The sequence below is a fragment of the Fistularia commersonii genome, chromosome 23 (genome assembly GCF_037954325.1).
Source record: "Fistularia commersonii isolate RoL2024-O1a breed Wild chromosome 23, RoL_Fcom_v1.0, whole genome shotgun sequence".
Lineage (NCBI taxonomy): Eukaryota > Metazoa > Chordata > Actinopteri > Syngnathiformes > Fistulariidae > Fistularia > Fistularia commersonii.
In genome coordinates, this window is record NC_141306.1 from 5393228 (window position 1) to 5417994 (window position 24767).

At 40.1% G+C, this 24767-nt stretch overlaps 2 protein-coding genes across 3 annotated transcripts in view; both read left to right on the forward strand.

Moving 5' to 3' along the window:
- LOC147220743 (uncharacterized) overlaps positions 1-4118 on the forward strand; it is a 7129-nt gene extending 3011 nt beyond the window's left edge. The window contains exons 2-6 of the mRNA XM_086170765.1: positions 1065-1696; positions 2260-2328; positions 3196-3247; positions 3807-3843; positions 3925-4118. Coding sequence (XP_086026891.1) covers positions 1065-1696; positions 2260-2328; positions 3196-3247; positions 3807-3843; positions 3925-3970 — 836 coding nt within the window. The 3' untranslated portion in view covers positions 3971-4118. The remainder of the gene's footprint in view (positions 1-1064; positions 1697-2259; positions 2329-3195; positions 3248-3806; positions 3844-3924) is intronic.
- A 1750-nt stretch (positions 4119-5868) lies between these two features.
- abcc1 (ATP binding cassette subfamily C member 1 (ABCC1 blood group)) lies at positions 5869-24637 on the forward strand. Of its 2 annotated transcripts, none has more exons than XM_086170304.1 (31): positions 5869-6021; positions 7411-7587; positions 8499-8627; positions 9014-9151; positions 9414-9539; positions 9854-9915; positions 10437-10568; positions 10946-11173; positions 12251-12428; positions 12509-12670; positions 12811-12903; positions 13060-13263; positions 13355-13501; positions 13617-13701; positions 14232-14301; positions 14437-14563; positions 14677-14853; positions 15510-15677; positions 16764-16938; positions 17058-17118; positions 17358-17472; positions 17555-17762; positions 18089-18399; positions 18558-18757; positions 19049-19175; positions 19315-19416; positions 19575-19721; positions 19943-20101; positions 20513-20679; positions 21021-21215; positions 21535-24637. In XM_086170304.1, exons 1-31 carry the CDS (start codon positions 5974-5976, stop codon positions 21641-21643), a joined length of 4527 nt encoding a protein of 1508 aa, XP_086026430.1. In that variant the 5' UTR covers positions 5869-5973; the 3' UTR covers positions 21644-24637. The 2 variants fall into 2 exon arrangements, with proteins under 2 accessions (XP_086026430.1, XP_086026432.1); XM_086170306.1 differs by having other exon boundaries at positions 17361-17472.
- The last annotated feature ends 130 nt before the right edge of the window (positions 24638-24767 follow it).

Genomic DNA, 24767 nt, shown 5'->3' on the forward strand with positions numbered 1-24767 from the left:
AGGAAAATCAGGCCCAATTACGTTTAAAGGACAACAATAGAAAATCTCTCAAATTAGAATATATATGTTCAATGTGTATTTTTGATTTAAATAATAATTCTTGCGGTTACTGGATTTAAACAGTATTTCATAATAAGCAAATGTATTGTGACTGCTTTAATGTCCCTCTCTATAGCCAATTTTTAATCCATTGCTATCAATAACTTAATATGATAATAATAATCTGTTTTTTGAGATACAGAGCTATATAACATGTAAGAAAGTGTAAACATATGCAGACACACAGCCTTGCACACACACACGCACACACACACACACACACACACACACACACACACATACACACACAAGCAGACAGAGAGATGGAGAGATTTGTACAGAAGAAGCCTTTAGACAGACAGAATAATCCAAGCAAGAACTCGAGCGAGGCAATTTTATAAAGCAGGCATCCTGAAAAGGTGAGTTTTCATCAATCTATTGAGGCAAACCAAAGGGGACTGGGCACAAAGATAAAGGCGGCTGTAGAGGTTTGAATAAAATCTGCACACCAAAACTGCTCCAAAAATAAAGATCATTTATTTTACTTATAGTACAGAAAACATATTCTCGCATGATGTTTCACGCAAAAATTGGCTCTTCCTCAGATGCTCACTCGAAATATTTGTTAACCAATATTTTTTACAAACTACTATTCAATCAACTTTTTTGATCGAGCACCCATCCCTAACCTGGCGAGTGGATATACATGTTTTTCTTTTTCACAAAGATAAAGCCACCATAGCCACATAGTCTTAAATATAAAGGCTTTTCATACAAGTTGTCATAAAAAAAACAACAAAAAAACATAAATTTATTTTTGCAGAATTTCTCTGAGAGTTAGACTACTTATTGACAGAAGTAGATTATCATTAATGAGAGCAAATTGGAATTATTGAACATAATGTATAAGAGTGTTTAGAGAGGAAAATTATTTATAAATAATTGCAGAGTGACCTGCAATTTGATATATTCACGCCCCTGTCCAGTTCATTTTGATGGTCAGTGCTTTATCATACTGCATACAGATAATGATGGTGATGATGGTAATGATGATGATGATGAGGAGACCAAAGATGGCGGTGATGATGGTGATGACGACGACGACGACGACGATGACGATAATGATGATGATGATGATGAAGACGAAAACAAAGATGATGATGACGATGATGATGACGATGACGATGACGATGATGATGACGATGATGATGATGATGAAGATGACGATGCTGATGATGATGATGACGACCATGATGATGACCATGATGATGATGATGATGATGATGATGATGATGATGGCGATGACGATGACGATGACGATGACGATGACGATGACGATGATGACGATGACGATGACGATGACGATGACGATGGTGATGACGATGACGATGATGATGATGACGATGATGATGACGATGGCGATGACGATGACGATGACGATGATGATGATGATGATGACGACCATGATGATGACCATGATGCTGATGATGGTGATGATGATGGTGATGATGATGACGATGACGATGATGATGACGATGACGATGACGATGACGATGACGATGATGATGACGATGACGATGACGATGATGATGATGATGATGATGATGAGACAGCATATCACAAGGGCTCTCTATGCTCATATTGTGAATTCTGCCAGGTACGTCTAATTGATACTCTTGCATAACTGATGCGTCATTTTGAAACTTTTATATTACAAATATCTCCAACACTGTAGGTCAGTGGCTCACAAAATATAGCTCATTAATCATACTTTCCCACGTTAACACATGGTCATGAACTTTACCACCAAAATGTTTTACATATATGTATATATATATGTATATATACATACATACACACACACACACACACACACACACAAACACACACACACACACACACACATACATATATATATATATATACATATATATACATATACATACACACACACGTATATATATGTATATGAAACGATAATAGATTGCAAACTGTATGTATTAACAAAATTGGCAAGTTGAACATGAGGTTTCAATAGCAGTATATATAAAAACAAATATGCATTTTGCATCTTTATGAATCCAATGAAAAAGCTTGGGGATCTCAATTTATAGGAAATGTTTTTTGTGATTATTTTTTTGATCCCCTGGACGTATAAAATTTTTGTCAATAGCATTTGGCCTTTCTATCGTGTAAAACTGCTGTCCTCTGTCCTTTCAGCACTGTGACAGCTGTGACAAATGTCCTTGTGAAGAAGGAGACACATCTGAACACTGTGATGACTGCAAGGTGAGGGCTACTATGTACTCCAAAATATTCATGCTGTCATAACAATAAAATCTGCATGACTGATCTACTATTAGGTGATTGTGTTAAGCACAATGAAGGCTCAAATTTGGGAAATTCTTCTCCATTTTTTGAAAAAATGTCAAAGTCAGACGAATTTTATATTAAAACAGTTACAAGGCAGGGCTGTCCTGTCTGTGCTCCATTGCATGCAATCTCAAGGTTTCACGTTTCTCATTTCACTTCACTATGAAAATCCATACTTCTAATAATCTAGCTGAGTGCTGAGTGTTTGTCATAAATAATACCGATAATTTGACTCAAAAGGTGTCACTTTATGCATGTTTTGAAAGGTAATCAATGTCCAACTCAATCAGTCTGTACACTCAAACTCACTATAAACAATGCATTTTCCCGTAGTGAGAGTTAATCATGTCCTTCAGTGGTGCTCAGGACTCATTGTAACAGAATAAATACGCTAAGACCGCCTCCAAGTGTTGTCTGACTGACCTTAAATGGGTCGGGGTTAACACTTACTGAACGCTATACAATTGTGATCAGTGTAAACTAGGCCCAGGGCAGCCTTGCTTATGGACATGCTTTTAGTTCCCTTTGTAAGACTGTGCAAACAGCTACAGGCTGTGAAAAAAATAAGAAGGATCTTCCATAATACAAGGTGTATGTTAAGTGAAAGAGCTACACATACAAAAACGTAAGAAATGTCACATAAGACAGTGCAGTGTAACACTGTGGAGGATACGGGTGAAGAACTGTAATTCAAAATTAATTTCATCTTAGAAAAGTTCAATGTGTTCGTTGTCTTTTTATCTGTCTTTCATCATGTCTAATTTTTTTGTCTCTCATTCACAGATGTGCTCCCTCTGCCACGTGTGTCCTCTTTGCCAGACGATTTGCCAGCCTGGTGAGTGCAGATCAGTCAGTTTTCCCCCAGACAAGTTTTGTTGTTTTTAAGTGCAAACCAGAAAATCTGGAACAGCTAAATTCACTTCAAAATGGTGAAAAAAAAACACCATCTTGTGCCAAGAAATACACCCAAGAGTATATTGTTTGCTGACATGGTAAACACTGAAACTATTGCGAGTTTCCCCCTCCCTCCATTACTCCCAGCCTAAACAGTTCAAATTAAATAAATGAAAATGACAGACCATCACACATACTGTGCATCGAACACAAAGGATATATACCTGTTGGGAGGCACAATTGTCGATGCAAATTATTTAGCCAGCCACTCGAGCAAAGTGAAGTGCATTTTGGAAAAAAAACTTACACCCACAAATTCCCTAAGTTGAGAATCCTGTGATAGGCTATATAATTTGTGACAATTTGTGATCACCAACGTGTACTACCGGGTATCGCTGCGAGGGGAGAAGTGAGCCTCCCTGAACTAATGGAAACAGCACTTTGGTCTATGAACAACATGTTGACTGTCTCACTGATAAAAGTATCTATGCGTTCTTCAGGAGGATTCCTCGATCAAGTGACCGGGTCAATCTACAAGTAAGTTGAATATCCACAGACCTGAAACCTGATAAAATTTCTAAGTGCAGGTCACTGACCTGTCTGTGTCTCCCTCAACAGGACCGTAGCTGACGTCTTCGATGAAACTCATGACGATGACAACTAAGCTTCATGTTGCCACCATGTGGCCAAACTACTATTTCAACTTCACTTCTGATTTTCATTGTGATTTTTATCTTTTTCCTTGAAAACATGAAATGTTTGCTCATCCATGCCTGAGCATAAATTGTTGAAATAAAAATTGAATATATTTGTGCACTGTTGTTAGGGTGACTATTATGATGCTTTAAAGGAACTGAGTATTTTTGTACTCGTAAACACAAAATGATATGGAAAAAATATATGTTTTGATTTTAGCGTAAGCTGCTTTGTTGAATTGTTAAGCTTGGCTAATAATAACAACAACAATAATAATAATAATAATAATAACAACTTATCTCTAAACACATGCTGTCTCTCTGATGGACTCACTCCTGATCCTATTCCATCTTTATCACTCCTAAAGAGAACTGCAATATCTTCATCTCTGCTGCCTCCATCTCTGCTTCCTGTCTTCTCCTCAATGTCACTGTCAAACATGAATGACAGAGTGAATGGTTGAATTACTCTTGATGTCCGACAGGATCAACCCTGCCTCTCACCTGGGATTGGCTGCTGTTCTCGGGATGAGTGATACAAATATAGATTGAACTTACAGATGGTTTAATACAGGGGTGGGCAAACTACGGCCTGCGGGCCACATCCGGCCCGTTGGTCTTTTTAATCCAGCCTGCCAAAGATTGGTAAGGAATTCATACTTGATGCGATTGATTGAATGATTGGATCAATGAATGTGGGAGCTCAAACAGGAGATCATTTCATTTTTGGAGCTACTTGAGAATTTTCCTGAGCTGAATGACACAGATTGGCTATGTGATTTAGCCTTTACTGTGGCCAGGAATGACACACGTGAATGAACTGCACGTGAAGCTACAAGGGAAAAAACGGTTTGTGCATGAAATGCAAGCAAACGTCAGAGCCTTCAGAAACAAGCTGGTTTTATTTTCAAAGCAAATATCAGATGGGTCTGATATGTACTGTTAACAAATGCGTTTTATTTTTTATAGGTATTGTATCTTGTACTGACCCGGCCCATCTGTCAAATTTTAAAAGTCAATGCGGCCCCTGTTTGCCCACCCTGGTTTACGGTAATACTTCCACTACTGCTGCGACTACTACTACTCACAACAACTAATAATAATAATAATAATGATAATAATAATGGAACGATCAAACTACATAGCTCTTCCCCTTTCTGCAGGAAGGAAACCTGAGACATCAATGATATTGTAGCGAGTCACAAATGTTGGGATTTTTGTTGATGCTTGTTTTCTGTGTGATTTGGGGGTTTGAAGTGCAAGGAATTCTGTTTTTTTTTTTTCTTTTTACCTGGGATTGGGCGGGAACAGTCAGTTGTATTGCAAGCCTGTGTGGCGTGGCTGTGGCCAACAACAGCTATTGCTTATTAAACTGACGTTTTACCGTCCCCCGGGTATTTCCCTGACTAAAACACTACAATTTCAATATCATGATCCGTAGTGACTGTACTGTCATTTTGGAGCATTCTGGCAAAAGAATTTCCTTTTATCCTTTTATTCTATTATAATACTAATAATTTGCTGGACATCACCTTCATAATTTTGAATCCAATCCCAGGCTGAGAGACACTTACTGTCTGAAATCATGTTCTCTGCGTCATTTTATTGCTCTATAAAAATAATTATGAAAGAGGTAACATAACCTTGGTTTTCATGATGTAACCCGCAAGACCACGAGACCGTGGAACAAGGTTGTCCGGCAGGAGGCAGCGTTTGACTACAAACTCGACTGGTCCGCCGGGGAAGAAGAATCGTCGCACTCTAGTAGAAAATCACCGACGAAGAAGAGAGAGCAGAAGCAGCAGCCGCAGCAGCAGCAGCAGCAGCAGCAGCAGCAGCAGGAGCAGGCGGAGAAGGAGGAGGAGGAGGAGGAAAAACAAAGAGGGAGCCGCGAGCCATCGCTGTGTTCTAATAGCCCGGTTACAAAACCACTGCGGCACTCCGAGCTTCGGCTTCCACGGCGTCCCAGGCGATGGGGTTCGACCGGTTCTGCAGTGTGGACGGCTCGGACCCCCTCTGGGTAAGTTTACTTCCACCGGCCTCATGTCTCCGTTGACCGGCTTTCGTTCTTTTATTAACCCCTTACACTCCCACCACCGCACCCCACCGAGATACTGAATTTAACCACCTTAGTAATGCTAATAGAGACATTAGCCACCTCTTAAATGCTAATATTTCACAAGTATGTGACATAAACAAGCTAACTGTAGAACCGGCTAAACAACATGTCGGTTTTGTTCCGGTCCGTGTTTCCATGTAGTTTGTAGAACTGGAAAAAAAACCAAACAAAATAAACCTGTCAACTCAAGCAAGACACTTGAAAAGCCTCTCGCACGTAACGCCGGCTGATCAGATTAAGAGGGAGGCGTGAACGACCCACCGCTGAGTGTTCGGCGTGTTCGCGTCCTCCTGCCCGAGGGATCCCGGTGTGTGAGGAGTTAGTAAATAACTCTTCCATGGAACCCTGGAGGAGGTGCAGGGATTCTCACCCGGTCAAGTTTGGTCTAGTTTAGGCTCATCTCAGAGCGCTGGATGAAAAGGTCTTGATCACTCTAGCTTGTCAGGCATAAATATTTGCATTGGGTTTGTATACTTTTTGAACACAATAATAAAAAATATTCTTATACACAATATATGTTTGTTTGTGTATACATACACATATATACTTTATATTTTTTTGGAAAGAAAACAATAATGCGAAAAATTGTGTTGAGTATGTTAGCCTTTTAAATAAAAATAAGTTTCTGCTGGTCTAAATTAATTTCGGAGTCTTTTAAGCCGTTGAAGTGTATATAAAATGCATTTAAATTGAATATAAATGCTGAAGCTATTCATCAGTTTGAAAAAAATGAAAAGGGTTTCAATGGGTTTAAATTGATTTGAATTTGTTAGCTTCTGTGGTACTGTAATGTTGTTAAAATCAAATTTGAAACACAGTGAATAAGTTGCTGAAGGTTTTCATCAGTTGAAAAAAGTAGAAAAATAAATTTCTGTTGGTCTAAATTAATCTGAGTTTGTTAGCCTCTGAAGTGTAAATAAAATGCAGTGAAATTGAAAATAAATCATTGAATAAGTTGCTGAAGCTTTTATCAGTCAAAAAAATTGAAAAGTGTATCCATGGGTTTAAAATTCATTTGAGTTTCTTAGATTCTTCTGCGCAACTATGATGTTGTTGAAATCAAACATAAATCACAGTCGATAAGTTGCTGAAGGTCTTCTTCAGTTGAAAAAAATTGAAAAATAAGTTTCTGTGCGTCTAACTTAAGTTAGGGGTTGTTTTTGCATAAAAACCGACTAAAAGACACACTGAATAAGTTTCTGAAGTTGTTTATTATTATTTAAACTGTCTGCTTCATCCAATCATGTCAAAGGAAATTGAGGTCAATATTTTCTTTTTTGGCCCCACAAGGACTGGAACCGCACATGGTTCACATCGAACCCAGACTTCACCCAGTGCTTCCAGAACACAGTGCTGGTGTGGTTGCCATGCCTCTACCTCTGGCTGTGTGCCCCCATCTACTTCGTCTACCTCCGCAGCCATAACGTAGGCTACATATGCATGAGTCACCTCAACAAAGCAAAGACTGTAAGTCATGTGATTGCACAGTCTGAAGGGCTTGGTCTGGTCATCATGATACTGGAGCACGGTGTCTGCGTTTAGCTTGTATGGACCTGGATCTCTTATATTGTAATGACATTGACTGACATGCATTACTATCGGATCATGTATTGATTGCGATGCTATGACCCAGTCTACCAAAGATATACAGCACACGGCTTGCAGTATATTAGTTTCATAACATGTTCAAGACTACTTATTTGGTATTTTAGTTTTTAAGATGGTTAATCTTACAAATTTCATAGAAAATTACATAAAATATATTGCTGGCACAACATTTGGGTTATTTCAACCGTCCTTTGTTAGTGCGTGGTCTAAGCTCTATGTTACATCACACTTTCCTGTGTTACATCACGACCCCAATCTAAGATGCCTCCCCTCTGGTTAAAAACATCTTTCCCCTCCATCTTCTAATGTAGAAACTCATTTATTCCATAATTTTAAAGTATTATAAAGGGTTTCACTTCTTTTGGTTTATTGTCATGTCTGAGACACATTGTTATCTCTTTCATTTGCTCTGACATGAGTTGCAGTGAATAGGAAAAGAACACAAATAAACATTCAGAATCAACACCAGCCCATTTTTATCAGTATTTATCATGAGATAACAAGGACAAAACACACAACTGACCATTAAACTTCCATCTGCTATTCTGTTGATGTTTTTTAACGCTCAGAATTAAGTAACAGTATGATAGTTAAAAAATCTTCAGCTAGTTCTTCACTGATTTTTACACCTTTTTAGATTTTAGTTAGTTACTATTATTTTACTGTGCTTCACTGCTCCACCTGCAGCTTGATTGGCTTCTATTATTCACCAGATTAGCAATAGCATCTGAATTGAAATTTGAATCTGACTGTGCGTCTTCTCCTCACAGGCTGTTGGCTTTTTACTGTGGATTATCTGCTGGGCAGATGTTTTCTATTCTTTCTGGGAAAGAAGTAATGGCAGCCATATCCCTGCACCTGTCCATCTCATAAGTCCCACTTTGTTGGGCCTCACCATGGTGAGACCTCTTTGGAGAAGAGCAAACTCTCATGTTGATGTGCTCATTTTATTTCACTGAATATTTTGGTTAGTTGTGATCTGCCCCCCCTTATCGAAATTTTCATTTCCATTTTTGGACATTTTACAGTTGAATGGCTTTTTGATTATTCTTCCTTTTCTTGTAATCTATATTGTAATGATAAATACTATGTTAAATTACCTGTTTTCAATTCATAATAGAGACCAGTGAACTTGAGGGGCAACAACAGATTTTTCTCTTATTTTCTTACAATCAATTTTTTTTCCAATTTGAATACACTTTTAAAGTGTTTTGTTGTTTAAGCAATAAAAACTGAACGGCCCTTCCGTGGGTTCGATTACTGACTGCTTATGTCTGTGCTGCAGCTACTAGCCACTGTGCTGATCCAGTATGAACGAATGAAAGGGGTTCAGTCATCTGGTGTAATGCTGGTTTACTGGTTGCTGGCCTTGATTTGTGCAACCATCACTTTCCGCTCCAAGATCCTCCAGGCCCTGGAGCAGGTCAGTCTTGAGCCATTAGGGCCAAAGTGATTTCTGAATACTTAAAGTCAATGAAAACAATGCCACAAACTTCACCGTAAACAAAGTAGTGTGTCATGTTTGGAGCTGGGGGATGTGGAATCATGGGGATTATTGAATAATTGGTGCTCCTTTTCTGGATTAGATTATACATCACAGTTTTTACTGTTGCATAACAACAAGTGTGGTCTGTCGCCCAGATGTAGTCCCACAGTGACATAGGTTAATGCCTTATCTTTTTCAGCCGTCTACAGTGTGTGTGTGGAGATACACCACCTTCTTTATCTACTATACTCTGCTGCTGGTTGCCGTGTTCCTGTCCTGCCTGTCAGACCAGCTACCTCTCTTCTCGCAGGCCATTAAAGACAGTGTAAGATAGCTACTTTCAAACCAGCTAAATTCTATAAATGCTGAATAGCCTTTGAATATTTTGAAGTCTTGAAAAATGAAATTAAGATTTCATCAGGTTGAGAAAACAACAATCACAAAATGAGTGGATAAAGTTGTTCAGTAAAGAACAGTCAGCCACAAGCACCTGTGATCAGTTCTCCTTAATTCTTGTCCACAGGGATGATCTTAGTACAGTGGGCAAAATCGCACACAGCTGTACCCTGAAATTACAACACTTTTTCTCTGCACTCTTATTCGTATCATTTAAGACATTTGAGTTTTTTTTCCCCCCAGAATCCCTGCCCTGAGTCTGGATCATCTTTCCTCTCCAGAATCACCTTCTGGTGGATCACCAGGTCAGCAGACCTTTCCTATCTTGCGAAATCTTCACGGGAAGGATCCTTGTGCTTGTTTCCAAATCAGAGCTCGTCAAACATTAGAGGTTGTAACAAATCAGTCAGAGTGCCAGAGGCTTGATATCCATTCCCCATGACCTAAAGGCAGAACTCCCCAAATTGTTGGCAACATTGGAAGACATGGTGCAGAAAAACAGTGAAAAAACACTTTATCACACTTCCCTGACTGATGGAAATGTTTTTTAACAATAACTAGTTAATTTATATTTGAAAATAAGTATATTGGGTTCACTGAGAAATATCACCAGTACACTATCAAGTCCTCACTCTGGAAAATCAGCAGTCTCCTTATCTGAACCTAACTTGAAGTAGAGACTTCTGAATATTTCCATTCACAATGTACAGCGACCTTTGCTCTTTCGATTCTGTTTTCTATTGAATGTCTTGTCCCCCTTGTTACATTTCAGTCTCTTTTTGCTCCAAGCCTGTAGGGTTTATTTTTGGACCTTTCTCCTCACCAGAATGATGATGAAGGGCTACAAGCACCCTCTAGAGGAGAAGGACCTGTGGTCGCTCAACCTTGAGGACCGCTCTCAGAAAGTGGTTCCTAAGCTGGTTCATTGCTGGAACAAGGAGTGCGACAAGGTCAAAAGGTCAGACGCTGAGCGCCTGAGTTTGTTATGAATGCATAAAAGATAATTAGACTTGTTGCAAAGTTCAGGTTAGAGCCTCTGAGTTGGTTAGATGTCAAGGTGTCTGTTATGGAAAATAATATCTATATGCTTTCGCTAAACCAAGATTAAATAAAACCTAAGGATAGATTTACCCAGGATAGATTTGTCCTCCTGTGTATTACTTCATCATTTTGTGGGAGGTTATTGAATTTTAGAGCTAAAGCATTAGTGAATGATGCAGTTTTACTAGTTTATTCATGTTCTAAAAAACACTCCACCTGTGCATTATGCCATGTACTTCAAAAAAATGATTTTTTGCCTTTTTCCTTTCCATCATTTTTGCCTGTGCCATCCAGGACAGAGCAGAGGACTCTGTATTCCCCCAGGCGGGCCCCGAAGAGTGAGAATAAGGAGGATCAAGGTGTGGAGGAATCTGAAATCTTACTTGTGAAAAACTCCCAGAAAACCAAGGAGCCCTCCCTGTTCTGGGCTCTGTGCCTGGCCTTCGGCCCGTACTTCCTCATCTCCTGCCTCTACAAGATCATCCAGGACATCCTCATGTTTGTTGGGCCTGAGATCCTACGGTTAGAACGCTTCTCTTTAGCATCCAGACATTCTGAACCCAAGGTTTACTGTATTTTCACTATAAGGTGCATCGGATTACAAGGCGCACCTTCAATGAATGGGCTATTGTTTTCATATAAAACGCACACCACATTATAAGGCGTATAGAATAGAAATTTCTGTAGTGGCTGGGGTTGCGTCACGTATCCAGTAGATGAAGGTGCTCTAAAGGGAATGTCAACAAAACAGTCAGATAAGTCAAACTTCATTAATAGAGTACAAACCAATGTTCTGACAACTCCGTTCACTACCAAAACAAGTTGGTGCATTCACAATATGGTACCGTACGTAAAGGTATTTGCATCGCCTTTGTTGAAAACAATGTTTTTCCAACTCCATTTGTCACAGTTGAAAGCTTTTCATAAAATGAAAGCACCAAGAAGGACCACCTCTGAATTCATCAATGTTCATGTCGCTAGTTAGCGCTCTTGCCTTCATTTGACTAGTGACTGTAGAGACGCTTGTACTTACTGCTTTCTGTTCAACCCACTGTTAGTTTGTCTTTCAACTGTAGCCATCTTGCTTTGTTTCTTTGGAAACTGTTTAGTCTTCTTTACTTGGTGCAGGTCATCTTGTTGCTTCCTCCATGTACATTTCCGTGATTCATTAATGTTGAATTCTCTTGCTGCTGCTCTATTCCCATGCTCTACTGCGTGAATGATCGCCTTGAATTTGAACTCCGCGTCGTAAGCGTGTCTCTTGAAAGGTCTTTATACAAACACAAGTGGTGTAGGACGGGAATTCACCTTCACCCTTTTTACCACTGCTACTTCGGCAACGCACCCTGACTATGGTACCCATAATTAACTAATATTGATCCATATATAAGGCGCATCGGATTATAAGACGCACTGTCGGTTCTTGAGAAAATTAAAGGCTTTTAGGTGCGCCTTATAGTGCGGAAAATACGGTATATATTTAACTAATCTAGGGCTTCGATCCAGACTGGTAGAAGCTGAACTCCATTAACGTAGCCACATGTTTACTCTGTAGCACTGAAATTGTACATTAGTTGCTCCTTGTGCTCTCACATCCAGGCTACTGATTCACTTCATCAACAACTCCAACACTCCCTCCTGGCATGGCTATTTCTACACAGCCCTGCTCTTCATATGCACCTGTGTGCAGTCACTGATCCTCCAGAGGTATTTTCACGTCTGCTTCGTCACAGGCATGCGTCTGCGGACCGCCATCATCGGAGCCGTTTACAGGAAGGTAAAGATAGATTTACAGATACATAATTTTTTTTCCCCTCTGTTTTACAACTGGTTTCAAAACTAAGTCTACTTTATCAGGCGCTGGTCATCAGCAGTGCAGCTCGTCGGACCTCCACAGTGGGAGAAATTGTCAATTTGATGTCAGTTGATGCTCAGCGCTTCATGGATCTTATCACTTACATCAACATGATTTGGTCAGCCCCTTTGCAGGTTGTGCTGGCACTGTACTTTCTATGGCAGGTAGGACTGTATACCTGCTACTTTGTAGCAGCACTATAATACCTGCATGAAACTAGTTTGTACAGCACAAGAGTAAGGAAATATTTCTGCTTTCAGATCATTAAATGACGGAAGTGTATTTTTTTTCTGTTGTTTTAAAGAACCTGGGTCCCTCTGTTCTGGCCGGAGTGGCTGTAATGGTCCTGATGGTTCCTGTTAATGCCTTCATCGCCATGAAAACCAAAACTTACCAGGTGGGACTCATTCTCTCTTTTTGCAGCTGACTTCATTTTCAAATGGAACGCAGACGTGTCAGAAGGTCATATCCGTTGTAAAGGAGAGAGAACATCTAACTAAAAGAGAGAGAGTTTCAAGCTGAAATCAATGCTTTAACTGTGCATTTTGAGCAGGTGGCACAAATGAAGAGTAAGGACAATCGCATTAAGCTGATGAATGAAATGCTGAACGGGATCAAGGTGCTCAAGCTCTATGCTTGGGAACTGGCCTTTAAGGACAAGGTGTCAGAAATCCGTGAAAGTGAGTTGCGAGTCTTGAAGATGGCCGCCTACCTGGGTGCAGTGTCCACCTTTACTTGGGTCTGTGCACCCTTCTTGGTGAGTCTTTCATTAAAGCAACACAGGAGCACCTCCATTTCATGACTTACTCAAGATATTAAAAAAAGCATGTGTTGAACCACCCGTGCAGGTTGCTCTTTCCACCTTCACCGTATACATCTTGATCGATGAGCGCAACGTGCTCGATGCTCAGAAGGCCTTCGTATCTCTGGCTCTCTTCAACATCCTACGCTTTCCGCTCAACATGCTGCCGATGGTCATCAGCAGTATGGTGCAGGTTGGTGTGATTCCATCCACTTGAGTGCTGACGTGTACAATTCAGACACCTGTTTGACTGGATTGTATTGTCACTGGATTGTTCATTTAATTTGAGGGAATCTGTATATCCTCAGGCTAGCGTGTCCTTGAAGAGGTTAAGGGTCTTTCTGTCGCATGAAGAGCTGGATGAAGACAGTGTGGAGCACAAAGCACTCACAGGTAGAAGGGTAAACATCCAGTCAGCTCCTTATGTGGTTCCACACCCTATGAAAGGGTTGCACCTTCTGAAGCAACAATCTTTGTTTCAATGCAACACAACCAAAGACAACACATTGCCATTTGGAAATACATGTTATCAAATGGCAAATTTGTAACTAATTTTTAGGTAAATTGAAAAACTTCTCCCTAACTTTTCCCCTGTCAATGCAGTCTAGTAACTGGAAGGTAAACAGTAGGCCATTCAAACCAAAGTGAGAAGTCTTTTGCACTCTTTTGTGTTCCAGAGGTTATAATTTGAAGTTTTAATCCAGTTTCCTGTTTGATGATACAGATTGTCATGCTTTTGAGTCCGGTATCAAAACAGGGTGTCAAATCTGTCCCTCTCTTCTTTCCTTATATTGTTCCTTGCTTTGTTTCACCTTTTATTACCTTCCTTTCTCAAACTTTTTTCCATTAAATGTAGATTTTTCTCATCGTACTTTTTATAATACAAGTTATACAGTATCTGTGAATCTCTGTCTTTCTCCAAGGCCCCACCAGCATCTCCATAGCGAATGGTGTTTTCAGCTGGTCCAAAAATGAATCCCCTACACTCAGGAAGTAAGATCCCAATATATATTTTTCCAAACTGAACATAGAGGCTGATTTGTGCTGCTGAGCAGCAGTAAAGACCTTTTTTCTCTTGAGTTTTTGTTGAGCTTTTGCCAGTATCAGCTATTTTTTTTTTTATGACAGGCTGAACGTCTGCATCCCAGAAGGCTCTCTGGTTGCCGTTGTGGGCCACGTGGGTTCAGGGAAGTCCTCGCTCCTCTCTGCGCTGCTAGGAGAGATGGAGAAACAGGATGGAATTGTGGCTGTTAAGGTGTCCCCACTTTTATAGGTTTAGATTATTTGCAGGAGTATTGAATCTAAGCATCTTCTCATATGTTTCTGTTCCATGAATAAAAGTAAGAAACATGAATATCATGGTTTCAGGGCTCTGTGGCCTACGTTCCCCAGCAGGCCTGGATCCAGAATTCCACTCTGAAAGAAAACATCAAGTTTGGCCAGGAGATGAGTGAGTCCTGGTATCAGCAGGTGGTGGAAGCATGTGCCCTTCGGCCTGACCTGGAGATTCTTCCTGCTGGAGATGCCACAGAGATTGGAGAAAAGGTAACAATTCTTGATCACACAGAGCAAATATTTGTTTACATTTATAATAGATTTTGGTGTTAATGTAACTAAGAAAGCCTTACAGCCTTGGCTTTCAGATTCCAGTCAGGTTGGCCTTCCCCAAGAACTAACACTAAAATACATCTGTAAGAAATGAGTTTTTGAAAGTAAAAATTTAAAGAGTTGTAATTTTCAGAAACTGCAGCTGAATCAGAGGCAATTTTCTCTCATTTATTCTGCATTTGTAAACACAGAACTACTTCCATTGACTTCTCCTATCCAATATTATTATGCAGCATTAAGCCTCCATTGTCCAATTACTACATTTAATAATAATTCACTAGAATAGCCTCAATTTACACCAAATATTGTCACCTATGTCTCCCCTTTTGTGACTACTGACCAACAACAAATGAATAGTTGTATTTCATCAATAATGATAATAAAGTTATGAACAGCACTGTCACTGTACACATCACCGGAGCAGTTTCAAAGACGGATGGAAAACTTTGTCAGAGATTGTAGACCAGTGGTTATTCAATATTTAGTACACTCAAAAAATATTATGGTACTGCATGGCATATTCCATAACTACAAAAAGAAATGACTTTGCATGTGTATATTTTGTTAAAGACAAAAAACACATGTCTCAACAGGGAGTGAATCTGTCAGGAGGTCAGAAGCAGAGGGTGAGCCTGGCCAGAGCGGTGTACTGTGACCGCGCCGTTTACCTGCTGGATGATCCGTTGTCAGCTGTTGACGCTCACGTGGGAAAACACATCTTTGACAGAGTTGTGGGTCCACAAGGTCTGCTGAAAGACAAGGTGTGTGTGATGAAGGGCTAGAAGGAAGACCGCTTCTAGACCGCTTCTAGAAAATACTCAACCGTCATTTTGTAGCATATTGGTAATTATTAACACCAATTAGGAAAATGCTTACAAAGGATGACTGATCAGTTGAAACAAAGAAATGAAGCAAAATACAGGAAATTTATTAAGATCCCTCCATACATAACATGACATAGGAAAAATACTCAAAATATAAAAAAATAATTGTCACTTGATGTTACAAGCAGATACTTTGGATGCCACATTTTTTCATTTCCTTTTCTTTCCTTACACTTACAGAATTAATGTACAAATAGTAGTTTTGCTCGATTCTCAGTGTTTTTAACCTGGAAGCTTTAAGTTGCTCTTCTTCTTTGCTGAATACTTATACATTTTTGTCCTTTGACCTCAATTTACACTTTGATACCTGAATGTGTAAACAAACTCTGCCAATTCATTATTTTACACTTCAAAACGGAAATATAAACCTCTATGTGGTTCTGGAAATTGTTATTATATTTGTACTGGCATAGCTCTTCACCAGGTTTTTACTAAAACTAAAAATATGCACGTTAGGAAACAGGCATTATCATTTGGATGTGTCAATAAGAACAGAAAAAAGTTTGCAACTTAATCATCTACCCCGGCACCACAATAAAATCTGAGCAAAACAAAGATGAGAGATTGTGTACTTTGGCACAGAGAGGCGAGACACAGCAGTCATTAGAGAATTTGAAAATATTTTATCGAGAGTAATCAAAACCCTTCAAGAGGACAAAAAGCGTTTTGGAAGAAAGCATGGCCTTGGTACTCAATGCCCACGCTGTGTTATGAACAATTTTTTGTTCAAGATTTGATGTACAGAAAAAGTAGTTCGTCATGAAAATGTTGACTAAATGTGTAGATGATCTTAAATGATCGGATCATGAGTTTTGAAATGAAGTCAAGTGACTTTTACCAAAACAATATGCATGATTTCAGAGCAGTGCAGATGAGAGACACGTTTCTGGGCTGTTGCTTCAAACTAGATAAAGGTGTCACATTTTACAAACAGATCAGTATTGTCAGTGACTGTGTGTGCAGACTCGTATCCTGGTGACTCACGGGCTGAGCTACCTGCCCCAAGTTGACCTCATCCTGGTCATGGTGGAAGGAGAGATCACCGAGGTCGGCTCATACCAGCAGCTCATGGCCACCGAGGAAGCCTTTGCTGAGTTTGTTCGCACTTACACTTCTGTTGATCACACTGACAACGATGGTGAGAAACACCACTCTCTGTACCCTCCCCACACTCAACTTTATCAGTCTTCACTAAATTAGTTTGTTGTCATAGCCACAAATTGTATACATTTTTCAATGTTTCTTTCCTACACTTAGAATGTGAAACACCAAAAGTGACCAAAGGTATGGAGAACGGCAGCGCAGCTTCTCCTGTCGGGTGAGTCAGAGAGGACCATGTTTGGATAGGGGGTTGATCTCTTGATCAAATTGTATGCCTTATTTTTGATATAAGAAACAAGGAGAGATTATTACACTGTACACATTCAGACCCAGATTAGTGTATTGGGAAAAAAACATAGTTTTTGTTTTTTGACATTTGCTTAATGTCACTACTAAGTGCTGTATCACGTTAAACTGGATAGAATTGGTTCTAACTTAATTCTTCTGCATTTCAAGCAGTAGTGTGTCCAAATCCTCCCAGGCGGACAAAGACGAAGAGGAAGAGAACAAGAAAGCCAAGAACACGGGGGTGGGCAAGCTGACAGAGGCTGACAAAGCCAGCACTGGAAGAGTAGGGACACATTTTTTTTATAAGGATTCAGAACAAGAAATTATGAAATCCCATGCTTATGTCGCACCCCGTCTGCCCGCAGGTTAAGCCGTCGGTGTTCTGGGCCTATTTCAAAGCCATTGGCATGCTTCTGTCCTGCATCAGCCTGATACTGTTCCTCGCCCATCATCTGGTCTCCCTGTTCTCAAACTACTGGCTGAGTCTCTGGACTGACGACCCAGTGGTCAACGGCACTCAGCCCAACAGACAGATGAGACTCGGGGTATATGGAGGACTTGGCCTCACCCAAGGTGAGGATGTGTCCACATGATGCAGAAATACTGAAATATCTGTGTGCTTTGACCCATTTCTGTGGGTGACAGATTTACAAAAAAGTACACATTTTGAACACACAGGAGGGAAAATTTGAAGCTAATTTTAAGCTGAAAACCAAGCAGCAAGAAGTAAACTGGAACAACAAAAAAAGTTTTGCGCCACCCATTTGTGTTTACAGACTTGAAACCTCATGAAATGTATGTTCCTTAACTCGAGGTGCTCCTCAGATTGGGCAGGATTTCTTTCAGGTTGTGGATCATTGAAAATCTCACCCTGCAAGTTTCTCTCTGTTCCCCGGCAGGTGTGGCAGTCTTTGGATATTCGCTTTCCATGTCCATCGGAGGCATCCTGGCATCTCGCTGTCTCCACCAGTCTATGCTCTACGATGTTCTCCGCTCGCCCATGTCGTTCTTTGAACGCACCCCCAGCGGTAACCTTGTCAACCGCTTTGCCAAGGAGATGGACACTATCGACTCCGTGATCCCCAGCATTCTCAAGATGTTCACAGGCTCACTGTTCAGCGTGTTGGGTGGCTGCGTCATCATCCTGATTGCGACACCGCTGGTGGCAATTATCATCCCTGTCCTCGGTCTTCTCTACTTTTTTGTGCAGGTGATTTTGATATTTTTCAGAAAGATAAAAATCCTGTTGGAGTTTGTTTACGACTTTTACCACAGGCAGAGTTTTCATTACTTTGGGCGCTGTTCATCTAATGAGAAGGTTTTAGTCGGGGTCCTCCTTGATTCTGACCAGCTCTGTGCTCTCTCCAGAGGTTTTACGTGGCATCGTCACGGCAGCTGAAGCGCCTTGAATCTGTTAGCCGTTCACCCATCTATACCCACTTTAATGAAACCCTGCTGGGAACCTCCGTCATCCGTGCCTTTGGTGAACAGGAGCGCTTCATCCATGAGAGTGACAACCGGGTAGATCACAACCAGAAGGCCTATTACCCCAGCATTGTAGCAAACAGGTGAGAAGGACTGTTGTTACTTTGTCTTGTCCAAGGCTCTATACATTCTGGACCGAAAACATTAACCAGGTTTAAATTGTTTAAAGAATGCATGACAAATTAGATAATCGGAAAATAGTTTTGAGAATTTAGCCAGAAAAGTATTCAATCAGGACCCCATTTTACTATCAGAAGTCCCACTGGGGATACTATTGCCACATGAAAGGGTAACATTCTGTATTGAATCACGTGACTCGTAAAGGTGCTGAAAAATGTATTTCTCTATTGTCGTCCTTGTCTGTTACCCTTCAGATGGCTGGCGATTCGTCTTGAATTCGTCGGAAACTGCATTGTTTCATTTGCTGCATTGTTTGCAGTCATAGCCAGAGACAGTCTGAGTCCAGGCATCATGGGCCTGTCCATCTCCTACGCCCTGCAGGTAATGGTCCAGATCATTTCTGAGTTCTTGATTTTTGGAAACATTTTCTGAAGAGATTTCTGCTCCTTGTGAGATTTCAGGGTGTGTGTGAATAAAGTGAAGTAAAGCTTGTCACCCTGCTTTCCTGACCTGTCTGCAGCTCACGGCCTCTCTGACTTGGCTCGTGAGAATGTCCTCTGATGTGGAAACCAACATTGTGGCAGTGGAGAAAGTGAAGGAGTACAGTGACACAGAGAAAGAGGTACATGTACTTGCACGAACAGACTGATGAAGCAGCGTTAAGATTTGATCACTCGGGGTGATCAAGGACCCTTAAACAAGGACCAAACTAAGCCACAGTTGATGGTGTTTTTCTGGAATGTTGGTGTTCATTGCTAATTGAGATGCCCCGACCCGCAGGCTGAGTGGAAACAGCAGTCCTCCACCCTTCCCCCCGGCTGGCCCACGGAGGGCCGCATCGAATTCAAGGACTTCGGACTTCGCTACCGCAAAGATCTGGACCTGGCTGTCCGCAATATCAGCATCAAAATCAATGGAGGAGAGAAGGTCCGCTATTACAGTATTGTCCTTTAATAGTGCAATAATTGTGGATGGCACAATTATATTTGTATTTGAAGTTTATAATCAAATGTTCTACAGAGAACTTAATAAATAGAAATGAAGATTTTTTTTTTGAAAATACAAGCAAATGAATACGTAAGACTATGTAAGACATAGTGTTACAATGTTTTTCACCTGAGTCTATGGCTGCTACATCTGTCCACAAGGTGGGGATTGTCGGCCGCACTGGAGCAGGGAAGTCCTCACTGACCTTGGGACTGTTTCGAATTCTGGAGGCTGCCAATGGTCACATCTTCATCGATGGAGTGGACATTGCTCAGCTGGGCCTTCATGAGCTCCGCTCCAGAATCACCATCATACCTCAGGTCTGTGACACAATGCCCCACAGGGTACCTGACCCCTCTGACAGTGTTAGTAAACCATCTTTTCTACCCAAGAATAAATACTGCAGTAAATCAAGCTACATAACTGGGACCAAATAATCAGTTTTGTCATTACAATATATTATGTTAATTTATATGTTTTATCACAGAAAAATCACCCACTACATACATTATAAAATAGTGTGTGTGTGTTTGTGTTTGTTTGTGCGTGCGTGTGTGCGTGCGTGCATGCGTGCATGCGTGTTAAGACTTCAACAGTAGTGTGCTTAATGGGTAGTTTTATTATGTTAGATGAAATTCATATCAAGGAAAACATGAAAACTGCCCTCCTCAGGCTCTGGCTCAGCACCATGATGCAAGTCATTTATTTCTTATCTTCAATCCCACCCGCAGGATCCAGTGCTGTTCTCAGGCTCCTTGAGGATGAATCTCGATCCATTTGACAGCTACACTGATGAAGAGGTCTGGAGGTCCCTGGAATTCTCCCACCTCAAAAGCTTTGTGTCTGGCCTGCCAGACAAACTCAGCCATGAATGCAGTGAAGGCGGAGAGAACCTCAGGTTGGACATCAACACTAAATTTGAAAATTTACTAGCTACAACAGAAACAGATCTTTTCCAAAACAAGCTACAGAAATATACATAAACACGCATCCCTTTCATTCAAATTGGCTAATTATCAGTGGTTTGATTACAAAAGAAATGCTTGTCTAATTATAACCAGGAATTGTCCTCTGCCAAGGAAGGGGCAGATGAATGGTTGAAATGTTTGCATAACTGTTTTTGTGCATACTAGGTGAAGGAAAAATGCAACATGTATAATAATTAGCTTTTCAGATTTTGGTTGGAAGTCAATCCAGAACATTTAAAACAATTGTCATCCCTTTGGGGTATGCCATTAGTGTCGGTCAGCGGCAGCTGCTCTGCCTGGCCCGGGCGCTGCTGAGAAAAACCAAGATCCTAGTTCTGGATGAGGCCACTGCTGCTGTGGACATGGAGACGGACAACCTGATCCAGTCCACCATCCGCTCCCAGTTCGAGGACTGTACTGTCCTGACCATCGCCCACCGTCTCAACACCATCATGGATTATACAAGGTACCGACACTGCTCACACACACTCATAGGAATGCTACGTTTTAAATCCTGACCATTTTTTGTTTCATCTTTTGTAAGAATTATGGCAAATGTGTATATATTTGTAATAATATTTATTTGTAAAATATTGCTAATTTGTCAGTGGTTACTTGCTGATTTGTTGTTGTTTTGTCCAGTCATTTGAATGTTTATTTTTTATTTTGGTTTTTATTTTTCCAATAGGATTGTTGCTTATATATTGCAATTCAAGAATTTTGAAAACGTGTTTCAAAATCTTCTAGAAAGACTGAATATTATTCTAATGTTCTATCTCTTTTAGTGTCCTGGTTTTGGACAAAGGACAGCTGGCAGAATTTGACTCCCCCTCCAGTCTCATTGCCCAGAAGGGACTTTTCTACAAGATGGCTAAGGACGCTGGGCTGGTGTGAGGCAAGATCAACACCTCCGTCTATCTGGCCTCCTGCTGTGGACCTCCTGAATGGAACAGTGAAAAAGAACTCAAGTAAACAATTAGTTCACGTGTCTCCAAGCCAAGCTAAAGGGTTTGACCCTGTTCCCTTCTGTTCTTGAAATACGTCTTTTCCCAAAACACACTGCTTCTTACTGTCAGCCAAGACATGACACGCAGAACGGTGCCTCTACTGTCCCCCCCTAGCTTTAACTGCTGCTCCTGCCCCTGAGGTGGCCGACAAGTTCAACCAAGACACGTCCATGCTTAATTTAGATGGCACTGAACAAAGATGTCCGTCTGTTTGATGAACTGTGGACTCCAGGCTGCAGGTGATGAATGGAGTCCTAAAGTGCCAAATACTGCCCACCGATGGGGGTGCTGTCTTTTAAATCATCTACTGAGAGACTGCATTTTCAAGGACAGAAGGGGGTTCTATCATAAACACACATTCCAAACCTCATACTCATGGTGAACATTACCAGGATCTCTCTACATCTGAAACTGCAGTTTAATACTTTATTCATATTAGTATTTCTAGATCTTTACATCTGTAACGGCAACACAACTGGGCCACGTAGGGTTACAAAACCACTCATATCCATTTTTCTGGATGTTCACTAGGGTTTTTTGAAAAACAACTAGGCCAAAACCCGCCAGACAATCCCTCTTTCATCACCACTGAAATGTGAAAACAGCTTTTCATCTGTTTTAAACAAAGTCAAGCAATGCATCTTGTCATGATTCAAAACATGCGGCAGTAGACATCTGGATCTGAAAAAAGTTACTACTTTAGTTATTTTCACTTTGAAAGAAAAAATAAATAAATACCATTTTTCCAGATTGATGAAGATTTATCAAGCATTGGCTGGAAAACATGATTAAAAAAATGATTGTTTTAGTTAATTAAATTTCATGAAAATAAGCAAAGAAAGAAAATAAAGTGTGACATTTCATAAAAAAACATTTTTTTAAATAATTGAAAATAAGAAAAATATGGTGTTTTGGTGAGCCTTGGGTTTCACTGATTAGTGTTAAAAGAAAAATGTCAATATTTAAAATTGTGTGGAGCACTGAAACATAGTTTACAAAATGAGGAGGGAGAAATAGTCAATGAAAAATTGTTACATAAAGAAAAAATCTTTGAATGTATCCGCCCCCACCCCCATCCACATTATATAAATGATAGAAAATTATTTGTGACTAACAATATTTTTAAACATGAAGACAACTAGTTTTATTTATTGTTTTTACAAAATAAATGAAAAACAGAAATTGGTTGATGGGGGATCAACTTAACTGTCCTGTGATTTCCCCCACCCCTAAACACGCACAGTGACATTGATTCCGCTTTTTGATCAATTGCTGCCTGAGAAAAAGGATGTTAAAACATATCAGGAGCTTTAGCCAGTAGAATATTGTGTTACTGACGTGACAGCTGTCATTTAGTTTATCTTGCTGCTGTGAACGAAGCTCAGTGGAGCCAGAGAAGTTTCCTTGGGCATGGGATCCCAGTGTGTAGGGGGCCCAAAGAATCATATATGAGGATGGAGATAGGCGGGCGGTCATGATAGGATTTCCAGAAATCACTCACGATACACTTTTTCAAAGACTAGATCTCCAGTCTTACCCTTTTCTGTTACAAAAGATAAAATTCAAGGCATATTTACAAAGGAAAAAATATAAATATATATATATATCCGTGTTGGCTAGTATTCTTTTGAATGAAAGCTTTAGTTTGTTTTCTGTCAGCACACTCACTGTAGCAATTTCTGCTGTCCTTACATTGGGCAGGAATTGACAAGAACGCACACATGGTAATTTGTGGAAAAAGCCTTAAAAAAAAACAAACACCAAGTTACCTTAAAATCTTGCTTCTTTATAAGAATGATAAGCTTAAAATGTTAAAAAAAATGAATACAATAACTTTTGCCATTCTTTTTTTTCATCAGGTGAAATGGTAAAACAATTTGGAGACACCTGTTTATGTTTCTGTGTGCTTTAACCACTTCCAGGGATATTTTGGGTCATGAGTCTCTGGCACCTTTATTTTGAGGGCTCGGCTGGAACCCGTTCAAGGGCCCCCACCCTGGGTTATTGGAAATGACCTGGAAATGTGGGAAACCAGCAGACAGAAGCAAATTGGAACGGCAGCCAGTGAGGCTTTATGAAGCAGTGCTTTTGATATATACATTTAAATCTATTTATTTAAAAAGTCTCATTATCACAACTACAGACACCCAAGCTGATAGACTTTTACTTTAAATCCTGTACTGATTGTGTATTTATTGTGTTGTTGCTACAGTAGCTTTAAATGAATGCATTCAAAGCAGCTAGTGATTTGAGTAGATGGTCTTCTCATGTCATAAATGTGCTGGCTGAAGGATGTAGATGATTGAGACTCAGCGGTATTGTGAGTCCTTAAAGAATTCACAGATCTGAGAGATTATCTTCATCTGAGCTTTTGTTATTTTCAGGGAATCCTATTCTTTACCTGTTCTGTACTTGTAGCCTTGAATGGATGTAGCAAATTATTTTAAACTCATCCAAATGTAAAGGACACCAAATGGACAATTGAATCCATCATGATTAACCCAAATACACCCCAATGTTTTTTTTTGTTTCTGTTAATTTGTGGCTACTTTCAGAGGCTACAAGTCACAACAATAAAAGAACAAATGCCAAATGCCTTCAGTTCTTGCAGCCATTTTAACTATTCCTTTTGCACTCTTGTTATATTGCTATACCTTGCTGTATTTGTGTTAACAATTTTTATTGAACAAAATTATATGAAGTTGAATCCTTGCTGCCATAGCACAAAGATGTATGTAAGAACTGAAATGTGAATATTACAGTTGCTGAATGTTTAGAACATATTCACATTTGTTCTGCACATACATATCATAAATCCATGTAAGAATATCAGTATGGGGGAAAAAAAATCTAGTGTCAGATATGAAGCAAAAATAAATAAAGTGAGTTTCTCATCAGCATAATGTGCACTTTCGTTTTACTTTTAATGATTTGCCAAATGCAAGCACCCAAACAGCGAAATCTGTCTTTCCAACACCAATGGTATGTTTTGTGTTTTTTTTTTCCCACTA